The sequence below is a fragment of the Doryrhamphus excisus genome, linkage group LG11 (assembly GCF_037039965.1).
Source record: "Doryrhamphus excisus strain RoL-2023G ecotype Guam linkage group LG11, RoL_Dexc_Guam_v1.1, whole genome shotgun sequence".
In the NCBI taxonomy this organism is placed as follows: Eukaryota; Metazoa; Chordata; class Actinopteri; order Syngnathiformes; family Syngnathidae; genus Doryrhamphus; species Doryrhamphus excisus.
This window is the reverse complement of record NC_136367.1, coordinates 1,314,144-1,340,571: the sequence shown is the minus strand read 5'-3', so window position 1 is coordinate 1,340,571 and position 26,428 is coordinate 1,314,144. Positions and strand designations below refer to the sequence as shown.

The window sequence follows — 26,428 nt, the reverse complement described above, 5'->3', positions numbered from 1 at the left end:
TTACCAGTACCATTACCAGGTTCATTACAGTAACATTACGGTAACATTACCAGTACCATTACCAGGTTCATTACAGTAACATTACAGTAACATTACCAGTAACATTACCAGTACCATTACAGTAACATTACCAGTAACATTACCAGGACCATGACAGTAACATTACCAGTACCATTACAGTAACATTACAGTAACATTACCAGTACCATAACCAGTACCATTACCAGTACCATTACCAGGTTCATTACAGTAACATTACCAGTACCATAACCAGTACCATTACCAGTACCATTACCAGGTTCATTACAGTAACATTACAGTAACATTACCAGTAACATTACCAGTACCATTACAGTAACATTACCAGTAACATTACCAGTACCATTACAGTAACATTACCAGTAACATTACCAGTACCATTACAGTAACATTACCAGTAACATTACCAACACCTAGGAAAAATGTGCAAAATTTGCATCTGTGTACATATTTTTTAACTATATTTGGAAAAACTGTGAAGCCGTGAAATTGGAAGCGCAACGTGGTAATCCTAACCCTAACAATCCAATACTACTACTACTACTTTGGTACTATATCAATGTGCCCATCCCCAATGCGTACTAAGGTTCTGATTCAGAACTTCCTCCCTTGAGATGCTTTGATTTCCATCTTTGCAACCAGCAAGGATCACTTTCATTTGATGTATTGCCAACATACAGTAAATAAACCCTCCTGTAAAATGATTCACGTCCCTCAGATTGCATGTTGCTCTTGGGATCAAACGTCATTGGAGGCTCAGGTCTGCCGTTCTCTGATTGGCCGGGAGTGGAAAGTTGTGGAAATATTTCCTGTTTGAGTCAGAACAGGTTTGTCCTGCGGCTGAGAGCTAAGCACATCGACAGAAAAGGTGTGTTCTGCCTCATTCTTCATATCCCAAATTGTCCTATTCATAAGTATGAATATACTTGATATTTCATCTTCATTTGTTTATCAAGCTCCACCTGTCAGGTATTCCGGTGGCTGGTTTTGACCTTTGTACCGTGGTGTTATTGTGACGCTTCTTTCAACCCAACCCTAAGACATACTGATCTTACGCTTCATTTTGAAAAATGGTTTTTGGAATAAGTCATAATCAGTAATTTAATCTGGAACGGCGAGTAATTTAACTACATAATAGAAGACAGAACAACCGTCTGAATACAGTAGGTGTCCGGTACGTTAGCATCAGTGTTTACACATTGGCAGTTATTTGGCTCCACCAGAACTGAATAGCTAAATTAACACCACAATAAACCAAGTTACTGGTAAACAAGTTCACCGAGCTCCCAATCTCATTCCAAAATATTTTTTTGTCCATATGTGTAGTGTCTTCAGCTGTTTCCAGGTAAGCAGTCATAGATTCCAAGTGACAACATGGACGCCTCTGCAGGTAAGAACCATTCCATACTATCAAAAGTACTAATTATGTACTAATTAAGTACTAATTATGCAAATTTCCCCACTGAGGGACGTTTCCTGAAGACAATACTGTGTTTTGTTTGTCCAGGCGTCTGTCGTCATCAGAGTGTTCCTGTCGAGACAGACGAGAGCATGGCAGCCTCAGGTCTAGACTTGGACTGGGTACCTGTCTACCAGCAGTGCATTGAAGGGCGACTAGGGACCAGAAGTAGCATCGAGGACATCCATTACAACCGGGAGAAACTCCTTCAACGTTATTTCCAGAGTGAACTCACATCGGAAAGTGTTCCCACTTCGGAGCTACAGCAGATAGAACCTGATTGGCCTGGTTTTACCATCCAGGAAAACGGACCTCAGGGTTCTGTGGATGAGGCACACGGCTTGGAGCCACCTCTCCCACTTATGTCCAATGTCATTCCCGAAAACTGTATCCCGTCACCGTTTCCTGCGGCATGTTTTCACGGTCAATGTAAGTGGGGAAGTATTTTCTGCACAAATAATAACAATATACTACTTAAATAAAACTAAAATATTGATTTTCTCAATGGCATCGCAGGTCTCGGTCCAAGCCAGGGGAGATGTCTGAGACCGTGCATGGGTCACCATGGAGTAGACCCACCTTTTCCCAACTACAAACCCAGTCCTGATGTTCACATGCACCCAAAGAATCCCCGACACACGGCGCCGTCATTCCAGCCGCCGCGGTATCGAATCATTCCTTCATGTTCTATCTTACTGTCAGCTCTCATTATTATTGATTATTATTTTCCTCCGCAGGAACCTGGCTCCCAGGGATGTCATGTATGAGGTCCTTTTAAATGATCCCAGACAGGTAGAACCCGGACCAGGAACTAAGGAGACCAAGTGGACTTTCAGTCTGCCAAAGGAGTACAGTAATTACCTGCAATTTTGCATACTTTGATATTTAGAAGTGTATTACTTTCCGGCCTCTCTGTGTTCATTTCCACAGAGACCTTTTATTGTGGCCAGCCGAGGGCACAGCTATTCAATCATAGTGGAAACAAAAGTGTTTCTATTAGTTCTATTTGGTTTGTGGATGGCTGCACGGCGGTCGAGTGGTTAGCGTGCAGACCTCACAGCTAGGAGACCAGGGTTCAATTCCACCCTCGGCCATCTGAATGTGAGTGTGAATGGTTGTTTGTCTATATGTGCCCTGTGATTGGCTGGCCACCAGTCCAGGGTGTACCCCGAAGTATCCAAAGACAGCTGGGATAGGCTCCAGCACACCCACAACCCTCTTGAGGAAAAGGAAAACTTTATCCCTGCAGATAGTGCCATCAAACCATTTTATGTGAAGTTACAGCATACAGTATTGTACTTACAAAATGTGCAGTTGTCAAGGTATCTTCCTGCAGCACTTTCCCCCCTGCAGATAGTGCCATCAAACCATTTTCTATGTTAGGTTACACTGTACAGTATTTGGTTTACAAAATGTGCAGTTGTCAATGTATCTCCCTGCTGTAAAATGTTGAGTGAATTGGACTGCAGCACTTTCCCCCCTGCAGATAGTGCCGCCAAACCATTTCTATGTTAAGTTACAGTATACAGTATTGTGCTGACAAAATGTGCTGTTGTAGAAGCATCTTCCTGCTGTAAAATGTTGAGTGAATTGGACTTGCAGGACAGGGGGTCTTGCTGGATTAATAGCTGCAGCACATTACACCTGCAGATAGTGCCATCAAACCATTTCTATGTTAAGTTACAGGATACAGTATTGTGCTGACAAAATGTGCTGTTGTAGAAGCATCTTCCTGCTGCAAAATGTTGAGTGAATTGGACTTGCAGGACAGGGGGTCTTGCTGGATTAATAGCTGCAGCACATTACCCTTGCGGATAGTGCCATCAAACCATTTTCTATGTTAGGTTTGATACCAAAACATTTTGGTCTTATTATGATACCATGTAAATACAGGACCAGTATTGCCTGATAGTGATACCGTTACTTTTGACTTGAAATGGAAGTGCCGTTGTGTCATTGCAGGGAATGTTTTCATCACATATTCTGTAGACATCGCCGCAGAGATGACCCCCTTCACCAAATTTCTGACGAGCCAGGGCTTCAAACCGGCAGTAGGTTTTTTTTTTCGTTTGTCGGCAATCCTTGATTTCCCTGCAAATTCCCGTCAACCCACCCAAACGTGTCTTTGATTGAACAGATTGACATCTTCGACAGTCCCATCAGGCGGATGGGCATCACCAGATGGATGGACCGGTTTTTGAATGATGTAAGTCTCAGCTTTATACTTCTGGGGGGGGGGGGGTCTCCTCCATTCACTGTTGGTGGACACTTTACAGAAATCAGTCCTCATCATCGTGGCCATCAGTCCCAAATATAAGGAGGATGTGGAGGGGGATGGTAATGACGAGCACGGAATGCACACCAAATACATTCACAACCAGGTGAGCACTGCGGGGTCGGGTCAAGGTGATGTTGTGTATGTGTGTATCAAATGTATGTTGGTATCAAATGTATGTTGGTATCAAATGTATGTTGGTATCAATCTAAATTGTGAGTCTTCTGTTGTCCTGATGCAGATCCAAAACGAGTTCATCCAACAAGGCTGCTTGAACTTCAGGTTTATCCCAGTCCTGTTTCCCAATGCTACCAAGGTACGTACACTCCAGTACAGGTGGTCCTGGGTTTCTGGTGGTCCGTATCAAAGCCACTTCTTGTCTCAGAAACTGTTATTTTGATCACGCTTAATAAAAAATTTACCTTTAAATACACAAAATGACACATGCAAAATGTAATATAATTATTGTAATTAATGTAATTTCCTCCTGCGGACAGTGCCATCAAACCATGTTCTATGTTAAGTTACAGTATACAGTATTGTGTTTACAAAATGTGCAGTTGTTAAGGCATCCTCCTGCTGTAAAATGTTGAGTGAATTGGACTTGTAGGACAGTGGCTCCTGCTAGGTTCATAGCTGCAGCAATTTTCCTCCTACAGATAGTGCCATCAAACCATTTTATGTTAAGTTACAGTATACAGTATTGTGTTTACAAAATGTCCAGTTATCAAGTTATTGTCCTGCTGTAAAATGTTGAATGAATTGGACTTGTAGGACAGTGGCTCCTGCTAGGTTCATAGCTGCAGCAATTTTCCTCCTACAGATAGTGCCATCAAACCATTTTATGTTAAGTTACAGTATACAGTATTGTGCTTACAAAATGTGCAGTTGGCAAGGTATTGTCCTGCTGTAAAATGTTGAGTGAATTGGACTTGTAGGACAGTGGCTCCTGCTAGGTTCATAGCTGCAGCAATTTTCCTCCTACAGATAGTGCCATCAAACCATTTTATGTTAAGTTACAGTATACGGTATTGTGCTTACAAATGGACAGTTTTCAAGGCATCTTCCTGCTGTAAAATGTTGAGTGAATTGGACTGCAGCACTTTCCCACCTGCAGATAGTGCCATCAAACCGTTTCTATGTTAAGTTACATTATACATTATTGTGCTGACAAATGTGCTGTTGTAGAAGCATCTTCCTGCTGTAAAATGTTGAGTGAATTGGACTTGTTGGACAGTGGCTCCTGCTAGATTCATAGCTGCAGCATTTTTCCTCCTACAGATAGTGCCATCAAACCATTTTATGTTAAGTTACAGTATACAGTATTGTGCTTACAAAAGTGCAGTTGTCAATGCATCTTCCTGCTGTAAAATGTTGAGTGAATTGGACTGCAGCACTTTCCCACCTGCAGATAGTGCCATCAAACCGTTTTTATGTTAAGTTACATTATACAGTATTGTGCTGACAAAATGTGCTGTTGTAGAAGCATCTTCCTGCTGTAAAATGTTGAGTGAATTGGACTTGCAGGACAGGGGTTCTTGCTGGATTTAATAGCTGCCGCACTTTACCCATGCAGATAGTGCCATCAAACCATTTTCTATGTTAGGTTACACTATACAGTATTTGGTTTACAAAATGTGCTGTGGTCTAAGAATCTTCTTCCTATAAAATGTTGAGTGAATTGGGCTGCAGCACTTCTTTCCCCCTGCAGATATTGCCATCGAAACATTTCCTATGTTACCATAAAATTTTTTTTAATAATTACAATTTATTTTTTCCATGATGTCTGTGTTCATGTGACAGAAACATGTCCCCAGTTGGCTCCAAAACACAAGGATCTACAGGTGGCCCCAAGACACCCAGGACCTGCTGTTGCGCCTGCTGAGGGAGGAGCGCTACATCATTCCACAGGCGGAAACACCCCTCACCCTCACCGTCCGTCCCCTTTGAATGATGCGGGTCAGGGGTGAGCTGGAAACTATCCCAGCTGACTTTGGGCTAGGGGCGGGATAAAACTACAAAATCAGCAGGGGATCATATACTTATTTTTGACTTTGAATTACAAATTCAGAATTACAATTTCTGATTCTGCAGTATGATCTATTCTATGTGCTTTTGATCTGTACTCGTTTAGAGCTCACTCTTTTCCAAAGTGCTTGTGGAAAATACACATTATTTGGATTAACGCAAAATACATAATCGATGGACTTGTGTATAATTTACAGCTATTTTGTAGTTACAAATAATATTCCATGACCACCACCAATGATAACCGTAATACTAATACCAATATTATAAGATATATTTTCCAGAAAAATAAAAAAAAAATCATTCCACAATGCACTCAGGTTTGTAGTAGTGTAATAACTACAAGTCACCAAAAGATGGCAGCATTTCTCACGTATTACGACTCAAGGAGCCGGTTACAAGCACACAAAAACATATGTTGTTCCTTTACTGTGTCCTTATTCATCCCAATTTGAACAATCTTTAAAACAGGATATTCACACGCGTCGTGAGAATATGTCTTAACGAGAACAAGTGATTCCTGCACTGCAGAGCAACAAGAGACTTATTAACAGCAAACATCCTGCTCTTAAATTCTCAGCAGGAACCTCATGTCATGCTCATCTGCAGACAAGCTGTCCCACCAGTCTGTTTCTTACCCCTGACTAAAAATGGCTTGTTCCTTGCATCTTTTATCAGACCCCTACTTCCTGTAAACACAGGGCTTGCCAATGCCAATGAATGATACGTTTATTGTTCAAGAGCTACAAACCACTCCACAAGGCCCATTCGTCTCCCATACTCCCTATAAGGCCAATTTGTTGATATTTTTGTCTATATAAAACACACTATGCAGCCAAACCAATGTACTGTACTATATATAATGTATATAATAGATACGAAATAAATTATAATTAAATCGCTTTTTTTTCTTCTAAAATTTGAATGAATCAAATTTCATTATACATTATATGTTATTCAGGCAAATATGTTTTTCTGTGTTTATTGGATATGAATATAATAGTATATGTTTACGTCTGTATTCATAACATTAGTTAATATAATATCTATTTCTATTCAATTTAGTTTTTGTAAACGTACATATTGAAGAATTTGTTTTAATGCGAACTTCGACCATACCAACATTTTAAGGGTATGTTAAAGGGTACGATTCCGCCCTTGTCCTCCAAAATAATAACTCTGTGCCGTTCTTTAACGTGACCATACGTATAACCGTATAGCTTAAAGTGCTTTTGTTTTGAAATGTTTTTCGGAAGTTGGATTAGACTACGGCAACGGTAGCTTGTCAAGGCACAGCTCGCCGTATATGTTCGCTACTAGAAAAGTGGAGGGAGTACCAATGGAGAGGTGTACCGGAAGGCCGGGTGTACGTCTTCCTGGCTGACAACAAAAACATCATGGACGGCTAAAAAAAAAAAAAAAATCACGGGAGTGTATCTGAAGTACAAATATGGACCCGACAGCTGAGGGAGACGGATTAGGAAACGACGTCGGCTTGTGTAGCGCCCCTGCCACTGTTGGACCTTAATGGTGGAACATTCGGGTGCGTTCGCACCACGGAGTGGAACCTTTTGTTCGTCTTTTTTTCCCCCCCATGGACACAAACTGGACTTCCCCATGTGTTCTTCGTCGTGGTCCCCTAACCGAATGCACCCACAGCGGTAGCTTTTTTTCTTTCTTTCGTGTGTGACGAGTGACAGCAGTCATGTTTGCCGTGCGCATTGTCACAGCAGACTACTACTTGGCGAGTCCGATTCAAGACCTGGACGTGTGCTACTCGGACTTCCGAGAAAGCGGCGTCAAGAAGGTGCCGGTGGTGCGAGTATTTGGGGCAACGCCTGCAGGTACGTCCGATACTTGTCGTTTTAGGTTTTTTTTGTCAATGAAGCCACTGAGCTATTATTCACTACGCCGTCCGTGTGTGACGTGGACGTGACTAATGTAGGCATGTTCATTCCCAGCTAACAAGTGATTACGACACAACACAGTTATATTGCGGGGCATGGACACCACACATCCATCCGAATATCGACCACATTGATACCAATTTGGTAGTATCGGCATCGGATAATAGAGTAATGGGTTTGATTTTTTTTCTTGTATCTTTACTTTCATATATCTGGTGTTATTGTTGTGTTGTGCATTTTTTTTTACATTGTTAAATAATATGAACCACATTTAAAATACATTCTAAGATGCGTAGGTACTCGCCGCTATTGAGTAGTAATATTGTAAGATTACTCACAGTCACATTCAAGGGCTGCTCGACAAAACTATGAAATTTCAACTCTTGAAGAAACATGTAAAAATTGTGGGATTTTATAATAGTAGTACACGTATGCTGTACATTTGACTCGTATTATCACATGTTTGTACGTTATTACCGACTTAGGCTGAATGAAATGAGCTTTCTACAGGAAAAAAAATGCCTAAAATTATTGATTTCATTTTAAAAAAGCTGCAAATTTTTACGTGACTGAATGCTGAATCCTTGATTTATATCGATTTTATATTCAAGATTTTTTCTTTGCCTGTTTTACTATGATTTTAAATCATGATCAAGAAATTCAAGGCAAAACCCTGAAATTTACTTGGTATCCGGATTGATACCAAAATGTGCAGTATCGCCCACGCCGAGTTGCTATCCAATGCATGCAGTCTGCCTGCAGCAGAAAGCCCCCCCCCCCCCCCCCCCTTCCCCTCCCCTCCCTGCTTTATGGTGCCTCCAACAGCCTCATAATGGCGAGCACCTTTCGGGAGGTTAGGTTTATTTGGGTTCCGGCTCATGTGGCAGCAGAAACCCAACACAAAGACCAAAATATCAATCAACATCAGTGATTTATAAAGCCGAGCTAAATCAATCATATGGAAAAAAAAAAAAAACACTAGAGGCATGCCAGGGATATTGGCATCGAGTAGAAAAGGGCACACATGTCTACTATAATCAGAGGACAGTAAAATGCAACAAGAGGATTGGCTGGAAACACGAGAAGAGAACATTAATGAGATTGGGGACGTAGCTCACTAAACAAATCAGCGCAGTTCATATGGAAACACCCAAGATGCAGAAACAATAGAAGAGAGGGGGGTAGGATGACGGACGGGGGAGTTCAGATCAAAACCAGCAACAAAATAATGAAGATTTTGGATAGTAACACAGAACGGGAATAAAAATCAATGAATGGAAAGAAACTGGACTAAATTTATGAATGTATATTTATTTATGAATTTGAAAATTTGAATTTATACAGAAGTTGGTATTTTTTCTACCAGGAAACGTGTATAAATCACCCTGAACCTCTTACTCGAGTAACAATATTTACACACAATAAGCATTCATTCATTCATTTATTCATTTTCTACTGCTTATCCTCACAAGGGTCGCGGAGGTGCTGGAGCCTATCCCAGCCGTCTTCGGGCGAGAGGCAGGGTACACCCTGGACTTGTGGCCAGCCAATCACAGCGCACATATAGACAAACAACCATTCACACTCACATTCATACCTATGGACAATTTGGGGTCGCTAATTAACCTAGCATGTTTTTGGAATGTGGGAGGAAACCGGAGTACCCGGAGAAAACCCACGCATGCACGAGGAGAACATTCAAACTCCACACTGAGAGATGGCCGAGGGTGGAATTGAACCTCCTAGAGATAGTGCCGTCAAACCGTTTTATGTTAAGTTACAGTCTACAGTATTGTGCTTACAAAATGTGCAGTTGTAGAAGCATCTTCCTGCTGTAAAATGTTGAGTGAATTGGACTTGTAGGACAGCGGCCCTCCAAGTGTTTGAATATGGCCCGCTTGTTTTTTCATTCATTCATTCATTTTCTTCCGCTTATCCTCATGAGGGTCGCAGGGGGTGCTGGAGCCTATCCCAGCTGTCTTCGGGCGAGAGGCGGGGTACACCCTGGACTGGTCGCCAGCCAATCACAGGGCACATATAGACAAACAACCATTCACACTCACATTCATACCTATGGACAATTTGGAGTGGCTAATTAACCTAGCATGTTTTTTGGAATGTAGGAGGACACCGGAGTACCCGGAGAACGGGGACTCCAGGATCTCAATCCCTTTTTGCAAAAAGTGTTAGCAGTGTTTGTTTTGTAACGCTGCTCCCAACTCCCATGAGATCAGCAACAGTAACTGACTCCCTTGGGGTTGGTCCCTCCTTGTCTTAAACTAAATTCTAAGCACGAAAATTGTGATTCACATTTTGTTCCCAGACTCATCCGCCCCTAGACTGACGAACGTGTTGCATTGTTGCGCCGCTTGACTCCCAATCTGCGTGCCACTGTGATCCAGCCTGACTAGCATTCCACATTGCGGCGCTATTTAAATGGACGCCGGCCTCTCATGAGATCATTAAAGGCTTTCACTGATTAAACACACACATACACACACCAACTACAAGATTAAAAGTTTCATGGTTGGATTGGTGGTTAGAGTCTGTAGAAATAAAATAGTTATCACCATCTGGAATCCATTCATGTAGAGGTTCTTTTTTTTTTCCTTAGTTGTTTTCATAGGATTGTGCTGCAGAGAAGCGCTGATTTTTCAACCTACAACCTCCTACTTTTGTTACCCTTCATGTCATGTGTGCCGTCTCTGTGGCGTAAGGAGCCAACAGCGCATCTGGTCTGAACCACGTGGCCGTGGCTGTCACCCGAGACCTCATACTCCTTGTCCTTCCATGACCTAAGCCAGGAACACTCCCACCAGTCATCCCCATGTAATTCAATGCCGGCTTCCTGTGCTTTTTTCCTCCGTTCCTCTTTTTTATTAGCATCCAACTTGTGGCCAGTCTAAACATGCTGTGTGTACATGCTTGTCCGTCACTGAAATGAATATAATAAAAAAAATGTCCTGTAGAAGTATCATACTTGACATCAGGCAGTGTTGTTAACCCTTTTTTTCAACCTGACTTATCGCTCCCAAGGATGTATTTTACTTTTTTTTTTGCACAAAGAGGCAATGATGCAACTGCACAATAGAAGAGACCATGTTTGGTGCTGTTTTAGACCGAAATAACGGCCACCAGGTGGCAGAAGTGCATTTTATAAGAACTCACAGTTCCACGTGTCCGAAAGGAGTAGGCAGAAGCAAAGCTTATTAAATCCTACCCCTCCATCTGGTACTTTTACAATCAGTAACTGTTACATTTGTTCACTTCCTGCTTTCCGTAATACAATTTTTCTTTTAATTAAAATTTTTTTTTTGTCCCATACCGACATACACATTCCAAAAACATGCTAGGTTAATTAGCCACTCCAAATTGTCCATAGGTATGAATGTGAGTGTGAATGGTTGTTTGTCTATATGTGCCCTGTGATTGGCTGGCCACCAGTCCAGGTTGTAACTCGCCTCTCGCCTGAAAAACAACTAGGATAGGCTCCAGCACCCCCGCGACCCTCGTGAGGATAAGCGGTAGAAAATGAATGAATATTTGGGTGTCTGGAACAGATTCACTGGATTTCTTTAATTGATTCAGTTAGCATACGTTTTGGTTTGAGTCCGACCTTATGGAACTGATTGCATTCACATGGGAAAAATTGCTTTGGATTTTGTACGTTTCCATTTTCATTGGAACGAACCAATAACAAAAAGCGAGATGCCATTTGATGATAGCAAATGTTTTGGGAAGATTTGTTCAAAATTGTGACTTTACTCTGATCAGTGTGATCTGATGAGATTTGGGAGAAGACCATGCTAATGCACTAATCTTCATCCTTTGACAGTTTTGTGCTTGGACTGGAGACCCAACTGTATGTCCGAGGGACAACACGAGGGATGCTGAGCTTCTGTTCCATATAAACCATATCATGCACGGTTACTTGGACTTTTATCTGCAATCTCCAGAAATGAGCATTTCAGCCATGTCTCTGTCGGTGCAGTGGATCTTTTCCTGCGGTATTTCCTGTGTGTCGTACACTCTCAGAAGGGCTTGTCCAGACATAGTCAGGGTGTTGACCGTGTGGCGATTTCATAAATAAAGAAATGGCGCAGCAGCTACTAAAGACTAAAAGCGGTGGATTTACAGTCGGGGATGCTGAATTGCTTTGTGCTACTTACTTCCATTGATGCCGTGTCCTCGAATGCCTCGTTGTCTGGGATGTGTGTCACAGCACGAGTGCCGACAGGAGCGTGGAGGGGTTGACTCGGGCAACTCGAGCAAAACGGCATTAGGTTTGCCATCTTTTCTGAGAACCTTATGTCTGTTATTTCCAAATATGGTCATGCTTGGCCCAACAGACAAACACTATGCAACTTTTTTGATCAATTTTTAATTCAATTGCAGTGCACCGTTAGTGTGAGGGTAGGATTATTACAACATGGGATGAGGGGGGGGGGTTCTCCACACTAAAAATAGCAATCGCTTGTGTGTTTCCGTGCAATCACTTTTGCATTTATTTCAGCTCGCACAACAGAAAAAAGCCTTACAGTCAAGCCCACCTCCCCTTCGGAACTGAGCATCCTCACTTGTCTTCTGTGGTCTAGACCCGCTCTGCTCTGTTGAGTTAAAGCCTCCTCGGTCTGTAATCTGCCTCGGTTACAAAATTACTCAACTGCTATTTAGTGTCTGTTTATGGATGGGGGGGCGAGAGAGCGTCACTCGACAATGCACCAGCTGGAGCTGCTGCAATGGTGTGTCGAACTGAGAGAGAGAGAGAGAGCCTGAGACGATGAGAGACATGCTGTGAATATAAAATTTCTTCCGAGCTTAGAAAAGGAGGGCAGACTCGGCTCTCTCGTTGCCTGGAAAGTGATTACCTCCGCCTGAGTTATGATTCGGAATGATTTATCCCTCTGGTCAGAAATTCACTTCCTGGGCTTTGAATATCTGATCAGATTATTGACATATTTGAAATGTTCTTTTTCAGGGATGAAATGATGATAAAACAAACAATTTACCCATGATGGGCGTATTAATTACTAGTGGTTCCGCAAGATAAACCCCTAGAAAAGCAGGGATCTACTGTGTGGATCTACTCAGATACTATATACCGTATTTTCCGGAGTATACGTAAGTCGCACTTTTTTTTTTAAAATTGTTGTCTGTTCCTGCGACTTATACTCCAGAGCGACTTATAAATGAAAAAACAGTTTATGTTACATAAACACTGGACACCTTTTCTGTTCATGTTTATTTTTTTGTGTTAGCGTTAGCTTATCTTACGCCTACTCAGCCTGTTCTTTATTCTTTTATTGTTAGAACTTGCCTTCCTAGAGGACGTAATGTTTGTTTTGGTCAAGTAGTTTTAAATAAATTACCCGCAAAAAATGCGACTTATGTATGTTTTTTTACTACCTAATTATGTATTTTTGGCCTTGTGCGACTTATAGTCCAGAAAATACGGTACATACATTAAGTAGTGTGTAAAGTTCCAGGATGCTGAGGTTCTCATTGGGAGTGACCATGATGGATAGGATCAGAAACGAGTACATCAGATTGATATTACATGTTAGAGGCCTTGGAGATAAAGTCAGTTATCGGCTAGACTGAAATGGTTGGGACATGTCCAACCAGGCGGGGTACACCCTGTACTGGTGGCCAGCCAATCACAGGGCGCATATAGACAAACAACCATTCACACTCACATTCATACCTATGGACAGTTTGGAGTCGCCAATTAACCTAGAATGTTTTGGGATTTATTTGAAAAATAAACATTTAGCATCACAGATCCTTTGTTAGCTTTGCAGATCCGCGAACAGGAATAGTTCTGACCACAAAGTACAAGGACAAAACTTTGGGTTATTCAACATAACCTTAGTTCTTTGATAACAGAGTGAGGTGTTTTACCGTAAACCAACTGAGTTAAGAAAAATAACCTTTCTCGTTCTTACTAGTTCAATTCTTAGATATGCCCCGCCTTTATATTAGCCTATACGAAGTGTTTCAAAGCACAACTCTTATCTATTTTCATCCCGCTCTCCTCCCCCTCACCGTTGTTGCGTTGCTTTGAACTCCAAGCTGGACATGCCTTTCTAATCCTCAAGTGTTTTTTAGAGGCCACACACTTGCATTCCTGAACATTGTGATGGCTCCAGTCATTAGCGAGGACAAATCTACGTACCGAAGACATTTCTATTGTTCCCTAAGCCTCCACCTGCAGTCTTGGGGATTTTGAATGATGTCTGGTCTAATATGCTTCATTAGATAAGGGCTAAAGGTCGTATTGGGGAGCTGTTTTGTTAGTGGCATAGTTTCCAATCATTTTCCTCAAAGCTGGGATCAAAGTGGGGATTTCTAACCACTTCAGGATTTGGTAAGATTAGTATATGTCATTGTAGACCCATAGACATAGAAGGTAGTTCATTTTTTGTTTTAGTCCACTAATAAAGACAAAGTAAGTCAGAATTATAGATCGTCTATAGCAGGGGTCTCAAACTCAATTTACCTGGGGGCCACTGGAGCGAGGGTCTGGGCAAGGCAAAAAAAAAATGCATTTATTAAAAACAGAAAAATATACAAACTTTTTTAGTGCTTTGGTTCCGATTTTCTACAATAAAAGCTCTGATAAAACATTCCACTGTTCTCAAATATCTTAATTTTTATTTTTCTGCACAAAATAAGATGAAAAATAAATAAACAAGCCAAGAATAAAGAAAATCAATCAATCAGTAATAAATAAATATAGTAATAATAATTAAAACGGCAAATAATAAAAACTTAAGAAACCACATATAAGAAACCACAAATGATTTTTTTCAGATTAAAATGAACAAAGCATTATTAGATCCCTGTAGACATGACAAAACACGACTATAGTCACATTCATACTCTTTTTATTTACAACATATTGCGCAACTGCAGGGTCTGGAGACACATGCTAACTCGCAAACTAGAGAGCTAGCGACCTAAACGGTAGCCTCCAAGTTATTTCCTTTAAACTTAAAAAGCCAAAAACTTACCACTTCCACACGGATAGGGAGGATAACTATTAACAGTTATTTAACCTTTAACATGAACATTAATCAAACGTAATAATTTTTTCTGGGTACATGATACCATACAGCATCCATATCAAACTAACATTAAACGTTCATATCAAGGCGGGGGCCTCAAACTAGTTTCCTGCGGGCCACATTTGGCCCACGGGCCGCATGTTTGAGACCCCTGGTCTATAGTTTCCAAATTAGAGTCTTGTGTTAAAATAGGAAATTTATACAATAATAAGGCAAAAAAAAAAAAAAACAGTAGTTTATCAGAATATGCAGTGTGTCAATTTGATCTGAAAGCCTGTCTGCACAATCCAATACATTCATGGCCTACTCTTCCCATAACACGCCATGAAAACGATGTGTCCTCGTTCACAGGGCTTTTTCCTGTAACCGCTCTCTAATTTTCCTCTCTCGCTGGACGACGCACTGCTCGTGTCCCTCACGGCGTATGCTTCCATTTCCTCTGGCCAAGCTGACTAACTGCTCTTGTCGCTTTCATTTCCACTCTTCCTCTGTCACTCGTGCATTACTGTCCAAGCTGAGATACGTGCCAGTCAGTTCCTCCCGTCTTTGTCGGCAGATTGTTTCATGGGTCTTTTTGTTTGAATGGAGGCCGGAACAGGAATATTGGGTCCAGAGCTACTGCATGATATGTTTTGTAGAAGCTTGTTAAGTTGGGGTTTCAAGCAAGCCAAACCGAGACGATGCATGCTTGTTGCATCACCACATCGAGGATTCTTTCTCCTCTACTTCAGTGGAAGTAGTTGTCCTTCTTATAACTAAAAAGTACCCACTTCATACACGGTCGACTTTTTTTTTTTCATTCTAAAATTTGCGACTCAAACGGTTCATTTCTAGGGCTTCAGCTAATGATTGTTAGCTTAGTCGATTTTACTCTGGAGCTTTTTTGTTGTGATGAATCGGTTAGGCCCTAGAGCATGTGTCAAACTGTCCACCGCATCATTTTATATCGCCCGTGACAGCGTGGGATTGATGTGCGTCAATACGCTAAAGCTTTTTCCTTCTAAATATATTTGTTCTTTCATATTGGCAGATAATGAGTTCTTCTAAGGTTTCATATTTTCTGATCATGCAGCAAAATCGTCCAAGCATTCCGATGCTGATGTGTGTGAATATCTTGTTTTGCCTAAAGCACAAAAAAGATAATATGTATGCTTTCTTGGATGACTAAGGCAATTAAAAAATATTCACATTTGAAAGGCTGAAATCAGATGATATTTACATTTTTATCGATGAATCATTGATTCATATGTGTTGTAGTATCGACAGTATAGACATGCAATTCTCCACCAAAGTGCTAAGGGCAGTGTCCTCAATTAATCCTCTTTGGGAAAACCGGAAATGATGGACTGAGACCGCTGCCCCTGCTACACAGACCTGGACTCAAATGTATTAACATGAAAAATAGCATGTTTTGCGACTCATTCAAATAAAAAAGTCGTTGTTTGTCCAGTCTTATATTTTGTCATTATAGAAAAGTAATTAAAATATGGTCTCGTCTCATCCCAGTGAACGCAATCGTGACAGCCCTAATCTCAATCCATTCCAGTTTATGGATTGCCTTTAAGGAGCGCACACTTACAAAATCAGCAGGGAATCACATCATTATTTTCCCCACAGTGGCTGGCTGCCTAGCAACTGCAACAAAAACCAGCAATGGCGGTCCTGTTGGGTACGCAGACAAGCAGACGGAGACTCGTACTGTATGTCGACATGGGTGGCCAAAGGGTCTCCAAGCCATTATGCGGTTCGCAGTCTAACCTCACATGGTGTCTGTATTCAGCCAAATGTAAGGAAATGCCTGCCATTACGGAATTAAAAAAACACATGACGTCAGTTGCCAGTAAATGGTTAATCATTTGCCAACAATGACATTTTTTTTTCTTTATTGCACCAAGTTTGCTATGCCCGAGTTATACCGTGCTTGTGGCTTAGAACCACTGATCACTGTAATGCATTGACAATTCTGAGAGATGCAACTAACAATTACATTTTTGTTCGATTAATCAGAAGGTTGTTATGATTAATCGAGTAATCGTGAGACCCAAATTAATCAGAGCCAAACTCTGCAGGAAATCTTTTCTTTGTTATTACATAATAGCATGACGATGGAGGATTGCCAAGCTGCGGGTATGTTTGTTTGGGGAGGAAGTGTTTTCTAAAAACAGCAACCTGCATCAAGTAACAATGAATGAGGACATGTGCAGACAAGTCTGGAGGACAGTCTGGTTGCTGCTCAGCACTGCCTCCTGCTGGCCCTGCTCTGTCACATCACTATCACTGCACTGAAGACCAGGGATGGGAATTGGTGTGGCGGGTTATTGTCTTAACCCTTAGATGCATAAGTGGGGCAAAAATGACCCGGTCAGGTTGTTTTATTGACATATCTTCATAATGAAAAATTTTCATCATTTCATATTCCAGGTATTCCTAAAAAAACATGTTTTTGCTATCATACCATTCACATTTTTAACTTACCTTTTATACATTTTAAGACATTTTTGTTTTTGTGTTACTACCCCAACCTTCCATAATGGGTCAAAAATGACCTGGTCAGGTTGTTTTATTGAAATATCTTCATAGTGAAAAATTTTCATCATTTCATATTCCAGGTATTCCTAAAAAAACATGTTTTTAATATCATGCCATTCACATTTTTAACTTACCTTTAATACATTTTAAGAAATTGTAGTTTTTGTGTTACTACCCCAACCTTCCATAAGTGGGTCAAAAATGACCTGGTCAGGTTGTTTTATTGACATATCTTCATAATGAAAAATTTTCATCATTTCATATTCCAGGTATTCCTAAAAAAACATGTTTTTGCTATCATACCATTCATGTTTTTAACTTACCTTTTATACATTTTAAGAAATTTTTGTTTATGTGTTACTACCCCAACCTTCCATAAGTGGGGCAAAAATGACCCGGTTAGGTTGTTTTCTTGAAATATCCTCATAATCATTTCATATTCCAGGTATTCCTCCAATAAATAATAAAACGGCATATAATAAAAACTTAAGAAACCACATATAGTTGGTGGGTAGACTAATTATTTTTTCAGATTAAAATGAACAAAGCATTATTAGAGCCCTGTAGACATGACAAAACACGACTATAGTCACATTTATACTCTTTTTATTTACAACATATTGCGCAACTGCAGGGTCTTGAGACACATGCTAACTCGCAAACTAGAGAGCTAGCGACCTAAACGGTAGCCTTCAAGTTATTTCCTTTAAACTTAAATAGACAAAAACTTACCACTTCCACACAGATAGGGAGGATAACTATTAACAGTTATTTAACCTTTAACATGAACATTAATCAAACGTAATAATTTTTTCTGGGTACATGATACCATACAGCATCCACATCAAACTTGCGCGGGCCGCACTAACATTAAACGTTCATATCAAGGCGGGGGGCTCAAACTAGTGTCCTGCGGGCCACATGTTTGAGTTTTTACCCACCATAATGATAATGATATGATACCTACGTGGAACCTGTTTAAGTCTCGCATATGTTGAATGACTCATCAAATCCTGGTCCTACCGTGTTGTTCTTATGACTAAAAAGTGTCTGCATAAGCCAAAATGGACACACGTGTTCAAGTGCATTTGTCTACAACAAAAACTGATGTGATTTTTGTTGTGGTGTTGCAGGTCAGAAAACATGCCTCCACCTTCACGGCGTGTTCCCATATATCTATATTCCATACGACGGTCATGGACAGCAACCAGAGCGCTACCTCCGTCAGGTGGCCTTCAGCATAGACAGAGCCCTGAATGTTGCCATGGGAAACCCCGCTTCCAACGCCCAGCACGTCTTCAAGGTGGTACTGGTTTCTGGCATGTAAGTCAATCTTTTCTGTTATTCCCCCAAATTTGTTTCAGATCCTTCTTCTTCTTCTTCTTTCTCTTTCGGCTTTTCCTTCAGAGGTCGCCACAGCAAATCCATCTCCTCCATCCAACCCTGTCCTCTCACACAAACTACTCTCATCTTCACTACATCCATAGACCTCCTCTTTGGTCTTTTTCTACGCCTCCTACCTGGCAGCATCCTTCTACCAATATATTCACTATCTCTCCTCTGGACATGTCCCAACCATCTCAGTCTGGCCCATAACTGACTTTATCTCCAAGGCATCCCTCTGATGTACTCGTTCCCGATCCTATCCATCCTGGTCACTCCCAATGAGAACCTCAGCATCCGCATCGCTGCTACCTCTTTTCCTCAATGGCACTGTCTCTAGACCAAACAACATCTCTGGTTGATATTTCAGATCCAAAATGCAATTTTTTTATTTTTTTTAATTGCGACTATGCTGTCTTCCAGGCCTTTCTACGGCTACCACGCCAAAGAGAAGCACTTTATGAAGATCTATCTGTACAATCCTCAGATGGTCAAAAGGTAAGGTGACTATGGATGTAAAGGTCGATTGAACTTATTATTACATTATTAATGTAATAATTCATAATCAAACGCCTCTTGTCCAACTCTACACACATACACACTCTTAGATGTTTGAGAAGTTTTGTGGAAGGTTTTCCCCAGAAGAGTGGAAGCTGCTGCAGATGTGTTCATTTTTCGTTCCTGGCCAATCATAACAACACATTCACAGTGCGGGAGCGTGAGCGAAAGAAAAGATGAATTGCTGTTAGAGGAGTAAGAAACTGTGAGATTAAATCTAAGAAGGGACTAGAGCTGGACTCCACACTGCATCCATCTTCACAAATGCATTCTATTGTGTTGATTGTCAGCCACACGTGTTGACCTTGAAAGGGGAACCAGAGCAGCGGCATTGCAATCTACAGCATCATGGCTGCACCGGGTCTCATAAATCATCTTTTTAAAAAAATTCCAATTTGTTTCTCGCAGGGTTTGCGAGCTGTTGCAGAGTGGAGCGGTGATGAACAAGATTTCCCAGCCCCACGAAGGCCACATCCCTTACCTGCTGCAGCTCTTCATCGACTATAACCTGTACGGCATGAACTTAATCAACCTCGCAGCCGTCAAGTTCCGCAGGAGTCTCAACAAAAGTAAGGGGCAAATGTCTTGGCTGTACATTGTTCCCTCGTTTATCGCAGGGGATGGGTTCCCAAAGTGGCCTGCGATAAGTGAAATCTGTGAAGTACAGTATGACTACAGTTATGACAGAAATAAATGCAAACATTTAATGTTTTTCAGATGACGCGCCAGCAGACCCAGACGGGCAGACTCCCAGCAGTCAGTCCACCATCAGCCCCTGGAAGTGTCCCTCCACTTCCAAACTAAATGACAGCACCCTCGGGGGCACCTTTGTTCGCTGGGAGGAGAGCGCCATTCCTTGGTGAGTCCATCTACTGCAATAATATATCCATGAGAATCATATTCAGCCCATCTTCTGTGTGTTATGATCCATTGGAATGACGTATAATGTGAGATTTTTAGCAGGTCTATTAGACGTGTGATGTTCAGGAATGAGCCGAGTCTTTTTTAAGTGAATGATGAGAACTGGTAATGGTCTCAGTTGCCAAAAAAAGGCATTCAGAAGACTCATTCAACAGACACAATAATCACTAAGACGAGCTGCTGTCGATAAAACTCAACTCCGATCCTCTGACATCACTTCCTGTCTGCCCTCCACTCAGCTCCCCTAACATTTACAGCAACACAGGAGCACAAATACCGTATTTTCCGGACTATAAGTCGCACTTTTTTTCATAAGATGGTTGTTCCTTCGACTTATACGTAATGTCTGTTTTAGTCAAGAAGTTTGGAAAATAAATTTGAAAAAATGCGACTTAGAGCTGCGTGGTGGACGAGTGGTTAGCACGTAGACACTTTACAGCTAGGAGACCAGGGTTCAATTCCACCCTCGGCCATCTCTGTGTGGAGTTTGCATGTTCTCCTCGTGCATGCGTGGGTTTTCTCCGGGTACTCCGGTTTCCTCCCACATTCCAAAAACATGCTAGGTTAATTAGCGACTCCAAATTGTCCATAGGTATGAATGTGAGTGTGAATGGTTGTTTGTCTATATGTGCCCTGTGATTGGCTGGCCACCAGTCCAGGGTGTACCCCGCCTCTTGCCTGAAGACCCTCGCGACCCTCGTGAGGATAAGCGGTAGAAAATGAATGAATGAATGAAAATGCGACTTATACTCCGGAGCGACTTATCGTCCAGAAAATACAGTATTATGTATATTATGTCTTTTATTATCTAATTATGTCTACTGTATTGGGTAAAAGTGTGTTACACTGCAATTTCCTGCCTTAAAATTGTAATTGGCTTGAACACTTGCAATGACCATTTATTTATGTGTTGTTTGTCTGCAGCTCCCTGGTCCTGGAGGAGGTGGAGAGGCAGAGCACCTGTGAGCTGGAGGTTGATGCGGTTGCCGTAGATGTCCTTAACCGTCTTGAGATTGAAAGTAAGGATGCTCAGGGAAGGAAATCCACCAAGAACGTTTCAGTCATTGTCACTAGCCATGTTTTTTTTTTTTGTGGGAGGAAGCCAGCCAGGCATGTAAACTCAACATACAAACCATCTTGCCATGAGGCAGCTACCCTAACAAATGGCCATCTGGGCTGCAAAAACAATAATTCTACCGGGATCTGTTTGCATGTTTACATTCCCCCTTTGCGTGGTAGTGTAGTGGTATTGCTCGCTGACATGCTGTTGTGTTATTTGTCCAGATCAGCTTGGAAGGAACCCAGGTCTACAAGGTATCTGGGAAGATGAGAAGCAGCGGAGAAGAGAAAAGAACAAGGACTCTCAGATAGAAACCCCAGAGTCACAAGGTCTGCAAAGGTCTTCCTTCAATCAGTAACTGTTACATTTGTTCACTTCCTGCTTTCCTAATATAGTTGATTTTTTTTTTTCAATTGAGTGCATCCCATAATCAGTTCCCAGTTCCACATGTCCAAAAGGAGTAGGAAGAAGCAAAGCTTATTAAATCCTACCCCTCCATCTGGTACTTTTACAATCAGTAACTGTTACATTTGTTCACTTCCTGCTTTCCTAATATATATATATTTTTTTTTCGTAAGTGAATATAAAGAATGTTTCCTTAAAAAAAAAACGATAAATTATGAATACACTAATTTGCTGTTTGTGTTTTCCAGATCGTGAGTTTGTCTCTTCAACTGAGAGCGAGCAAATCTTCCTGAATAAATTGAAGGACATTCTGAAGGACAAGGAGTTTGACGTGTAAGTTGCCGCTTTGCATTACTTCTATGGCCAATAACTGCAGTAGACTCCAGGTTACCGTTTTGGATTGTAATACTTTGGGATTTATAATAAGTACAAGGCGGCGCGGTGGACGAGTGGTTAGCGTGCAGACCCCACAGCTAGGTGACCAGGGTTCAATTCCACCTTCGGCTATCTCTGTGTGGAGTTTGCATGTTCTCCCCGTGCATGCGTGGGTTTTCTCCGGGTACTCCGGTTTCCTCCCACATTCCAAAAACATGCTAGGTTAATTGGCCACTCCAAATTGTCCATAGGTATGAATGTGAGTGTGAATGGTTGTTTGTCTATGTTTGGGTTTTTTACATTAGAGCCCTCTAGGCATTAAATAACACCCCTATAGTCACTTTTACACTCGTATTACCCAATATAGTAGACATAGTAAGAGGAAATAAGACTCTCACACAGCTGCACAGTGGATGAGTGGTTAGCCCGAGTTCGATGGCCACTCCAAATTGTCCATAGGTATGAATGTGAGTGTGAATGGTTGTTTGTCTATGTTTGGGTTTTTTACATTAGAGCCCTCTAGGCATTAAATAACACCCCTATAGTCACTTTTACACTCGTATTACCCAATATAGTAGACATAGTAAGAGGAAATAAGACTCTCACACAGCTGCACAGTGGATGAGTGGTTAGCCCGAGTTCGATGGCCACTCCAAATTGTCCATAGGTATGAATGTGAGTGTGAATGGTTGTTTGTCTATGTTTGGGTTTTTTACATTAGAGCCCTCTAGGCATTAAATAACACCCCTATAGTCACCTTTACACTCGTATTACCCAATATAGTAGACATAGTAAGAGGAAATAAGACTCTCACACAGCTGCACAGTGGATGAGTGGTTAGCCCGAGTTCGATGGCCACTCCAAATTGTCCATAGGTATGAATGTGAGTGTGAATGGTTGTTTGTCTATAAGTGCACTGTGATTGGCTGGCTCCAGCACCCCCCCCCGCGACCCTCGTGAGGAAAAAGCGGTAGAAAATAAATGAATGAATGAATAATAAGTACATGGTTCTGAGCAACCTAACCAAGCATGGCTGTGATAGCCTCATCATTTAACCAAATATTAGTGGCGGTGCATGTATATACAGTATTTGAGCCCGTGTGTATATCATTTGGAACCTGTGTAAATCACAGAATATTTAACATGAATTCAAACCCGGTCACCAGAATCTTTGTTTTAGTAGGATCAGGCCACTACAAAGGGCCCAAACTGGTGGATTGGGAGGAATGGGGATAAGGTCTTACATCTTTCTTGCAAACTGTACATCAGGAAATCATTTATTTTACAAATAAAAGTGCAATGAGCTGAGAGCAACTGATCAGATCCAGATGACTGATGTCTCATATTCGCCAGCTTTCATATTCAAGCAGGAACAGATGAGAGAAACTCACTTCAGAGATGAATATGACTTTATATTGACGTCTGCATAGTCGAGTCATATTTCATTCACGTTTGTGTTGTTCTTTTATCTTTTTCACTTTTTCCTGACTCGTACATTTAGTTGTCCTTTGAGTCTTGTGACTTAAGTGAGGCATAGCATGTACAGGAAGTTCCCTTGCAAATATATTTGACAGTGATACTACTAAAAACGTAAAAAAAAGTTAGGATCAGGTGTTCCATCTGAAGCCCCTTGGTCACAAGAGTACATAATCATGTTTTTTTAACACCCGTCATTAAAATACTTTGTCTGGTTGATTCAGCAGCAAAATAAAGACTTAAAGGCATGGAGAGGGGTGTGGCCCCAAAATGTGTTAATCACTGCAGCATTCTCCTGACGTCTGGCAGCCCCCCTCCCATGACATTTTCATAGTCGTTAAGCAAACTAATTAAGAGACATCCAGACAGAAGCACATGCGCCTGATTCTCTGGAGGCTTTTCCTGGCCCAGAAGTAAAGAAAGACAATTAGACTGCAGTAAAATATCACTTTATTGTCCTGACGCCAGACACTATATAGACTCAGCTTGACGCAATCCTACAAGATAAGCTTGGGATTTAATTGCATTCAAAGGCCTGTGTAGTATTTCAGTGGATCCTTGCATATACACAAGGCAACAAATTACAAATAAATAATAACCAGTGGCGTCATTAGGCCTATTTTAGGGGACCTTCAGCCCCCCTAAAATGTTCCTAAGCCTCCCCTAAATAATTTGATATTTTTTAAATGTTTTTTTTTTTAATTATTAATTTTTTATTTTTTACAAAAAAAATCTCTGACAAATTTCATATCATAGGGCAAAAGCAGGCTAATAACATCCAGACAACAAGGACTCTCAGATAGAAACCCCAGAGTCACAAGGTCTGCAAAGGTCTTCCTTCAATCACTAACTGTTACATTTGTTCACTTCCTGCTTTCCTAATATAGTTGATTTTTTTTTTTTCAATTGGTTGCATCCCATAATCAGTTCCCAGTTCCACGTGTCCAAAAGGAGTAGGAAGAAGCAAAGCTTATTAAGTCCTACCCCTCCATCTGGTACTTTTACAATCAGTAACTGTTACATTTGTTCACTTCCTGCTTTCCTAATATATTTTTTTAATATTATTCATGTGTTTATTTAGTTTTATTTTTTGTCACGTACTACCTCATATTAGCTCATATTAACTTGTTTTCTCGTGCTACAATTCACAGAAAAGGGAAAGAAATATGTGTTCACGTTTCACATAAGGATTGTGAATGATGAATGATGAATTCCCAAAAAGGAACTACACGGAACTATGTTTCTCATCACCAAAATCTGACCAGAACTGGCCTGATAATAATAAGTGGGGAGTAAGTCAAGGTTGATGAACTACACTACTGATGACATACAACTTCATCTCAAAAAAATCCAAACCATCCCTTTAAGTAAATGTGTAAATATTAGCTAATTTCGGTTCAATTTTGGATTTTGACTCATTCAACAAGTCCGAGGAGCATCGACATAAACGGGTTCCACTGTAAAAGCTGTTCTTTCTTACTTTATTCTTTTGACCAAAGTCCACACTAAAGCTGTATTCATTGAACGTGAACGTTTTTCCATTGTGTTTAGGACCCAGGCCTCCGCTATTGAGGATGGAGAGGATTTCAGTGATCTTACCCTCCATTCTTCTCTCCATTTGACACCAGAGGATGTTCAGTGTACACCTGCTTCAGCTGTGGAGGCGCACAAGGACTCAGAGCCAGGTCAGTGTTTTTTGAAAAGGTACTTCAAAGAGACTTAGTTCAGCAATTAGTCAAATACAGACCGTTCCAAAGTTAAAATTCTCAACTCATTGGGGACATTTAGCCTTTATGTACATTGTTAGTATGCTAGGTGTCAGCATGCTAACATTAGCATGTTAGCCTTACTGGCTATTTTTGCTATTTCCATAAGTAGATACAGATATAAGCACTTGGCACATGTCATTAGCGTGTTAGTATTGCCAGCATGTTACCGTTAGCATAGTAGCATTTTTGGCAATTTTCAGTGGTCGACACACATATAAACACTTGCCACTATTATGCTATGTGTGTGCATGCTAATATTATCATGTTAGCATTGCGAGCATTTTTAGATATTTTCATAGGTAGAAACATATATAAACACTTGGCACTATTACGCTATGTGTTTGCATGCCAATGTTAGCATTATTAGCTATTTTCATAAGTAGATAAGTAGTATATGTGAACACTTAACACTGTCATGCTAGGCGTTAGCATGCTATTGTTGGCATGTTAGTATTGCTGGCATGTTAACATTAGCATAGCAGCATTTTTAGATATTTTCATAGATAGAAACATATATAAACACTTGACACTATTATGTGTTGCATGCTAATGTTAGCATTACTAGCATGCTAGACCTAGTAAATTTGACCTAGTATCGGACCAATGCCAATCCTGAGTATCGAATCAGACCAGCGCTATTTGTAAAAGGAATATACAGTATTTATTTTTGTGTGTATTGTTTATATATATATATATATATATATATATATATATATATATATATATATATATATATATATATATATATATATATATATATATATATATATATATATATATATATATATATATATATATATATATATATATATATATATATATATATATATATATATATATATATATATATATATATATATATATATATATATAAAAGCATAGAGAGAGCAGCAAAGATGTTAAAGTTCTGCTTGCTCTGTAATGTTGCTTCCGCTTCCAAGAAGCTAACACTGCCTTTCCTATGTTTCTCTAGCATTTGTGAGAAGTAGCGGTCAAATCCCAGAAGAGGCTGTTGTTGACGAGGGGGCCATTTTAAGTGTCCTGGAGAACAGTCAGAACTTTGCACAGCACTCTCAAACGGCCAATAACTCCTCCCCACTCGGTAAAAAGTCATTATTTTGTCTTTTCATTAACCTATTGAGTAATTTATATGATTAACAGTTTAAATTGGACATAT

The 26,428-nt window shown here is 40.6% G+C and overlaps 2 protein-coding genes across 2 annotated transcripts in view; both read left to right on the top strand.

Moving 5' to 3' along the window:
* The first annotated feature begins 829 nt into the window (after nucleotides 1-829).
* traf3ip2a (TRAF3 interacting protein 2a) lies at nucleotides 830-6,697 on the top strand. The gene is made up of 10 exons (XM_058078354.2): nucleotides 830-907; nucleotides 1,366-1,429; nucleotides 1,547-1,927; nucleotides 2,015-2,162; nucleotides 2,236-2,351; nucleotides 3,461-3,549; nucleotides 3,636-3,704; nucleotides 3,775-3,879; nucleotides 4,015-4,089; nucleotides 5,577-6,697. Exons 2-10 carry the CDS (start codon nucleotides 1,414-1,416, stop codon nucleotides 5,721-5,723), a joined length of 1,146 nt encoding a protein of 381 aa, XP_057934337.2. The 5' UTR covers nucleotides 830-907; nucleotides 1,366-1,413; the 3' UTR covers nucleotides 5,724-6,697.
* A 397-nt stretch (nucleotides 6,698-7,094) lies between these two features.
* Nucleotides 7,095-26,428, top strand: part of rev3l (REV3 like, DNA directed polymerase zeta catalytic subunit) — a 37,826-nt gene continuing 18,492 nt past the window's right edge. The window contains exons 1-10 of the mRNA XM_058069956.2: nucleotides 7,095-7,645; nucleotides 18,438-18,627; nucleotides 19,111-19,185; nucleotides 19,654-19,814; nucleotides 19,963-20,104; nucleotides 21,091-21,185; nucleotides 21,451-21,555; nucleotides 21,880-21,964; nucleotides 25,034-25,167; nucleotides 26,225-26,353. Of these exons, the coding sequence (XP_057925939.2) occupies nucleotides 7,507-7,645; nucleotides 18,438-18,627; nucleotides 19,111-19,185; nucleotides 19,654-19,814; nucleotides 19,963-20,104; nucleotides 21,091-21,185; nucleotides 21,451-21,555; nucleotides 21,880-21,964; nucleotides 25,034-25,167; nucleotides 26,225-26,353 (1,255 nt within the window). The 5' untranslated portion in view covers nucleotides 7,095-7,506. The remainder of the gene's footprint in view (nucleotides 7,646-18,437; nucleotides 18,628-19,110; nucleotides 19,186-19,653; nucleotides 19,815-19,962; nucleotides 20,105-21,090; nucleotides 21,186-21,450; nucleotides 21,556-21,879; nucleotides 21,965-25,033; nucleotides 25,168-26,224; nucleotides 26,354-26,428) is intronic.

Bases quoted from the DNA above. Each gene is read 5' to 3' on its own strand.
- traf3ip2a (XM_058078354.2), top strand. The intron at 2,163-2,235 runs GTATCGAATCAT...TTTCCTCCGCAG, and splicing joins CCGTCATTCCAGCCGCCGCG to GAACCTGGCTCCCAGGGATG. The intron at 3,550-3,635 runs GTAGGTTTTTTT...TTGATTGAACAG, and splicing joins GCCAGGGCTTCAAACCGGCA to ATTGACATCTTCGACAGTCC.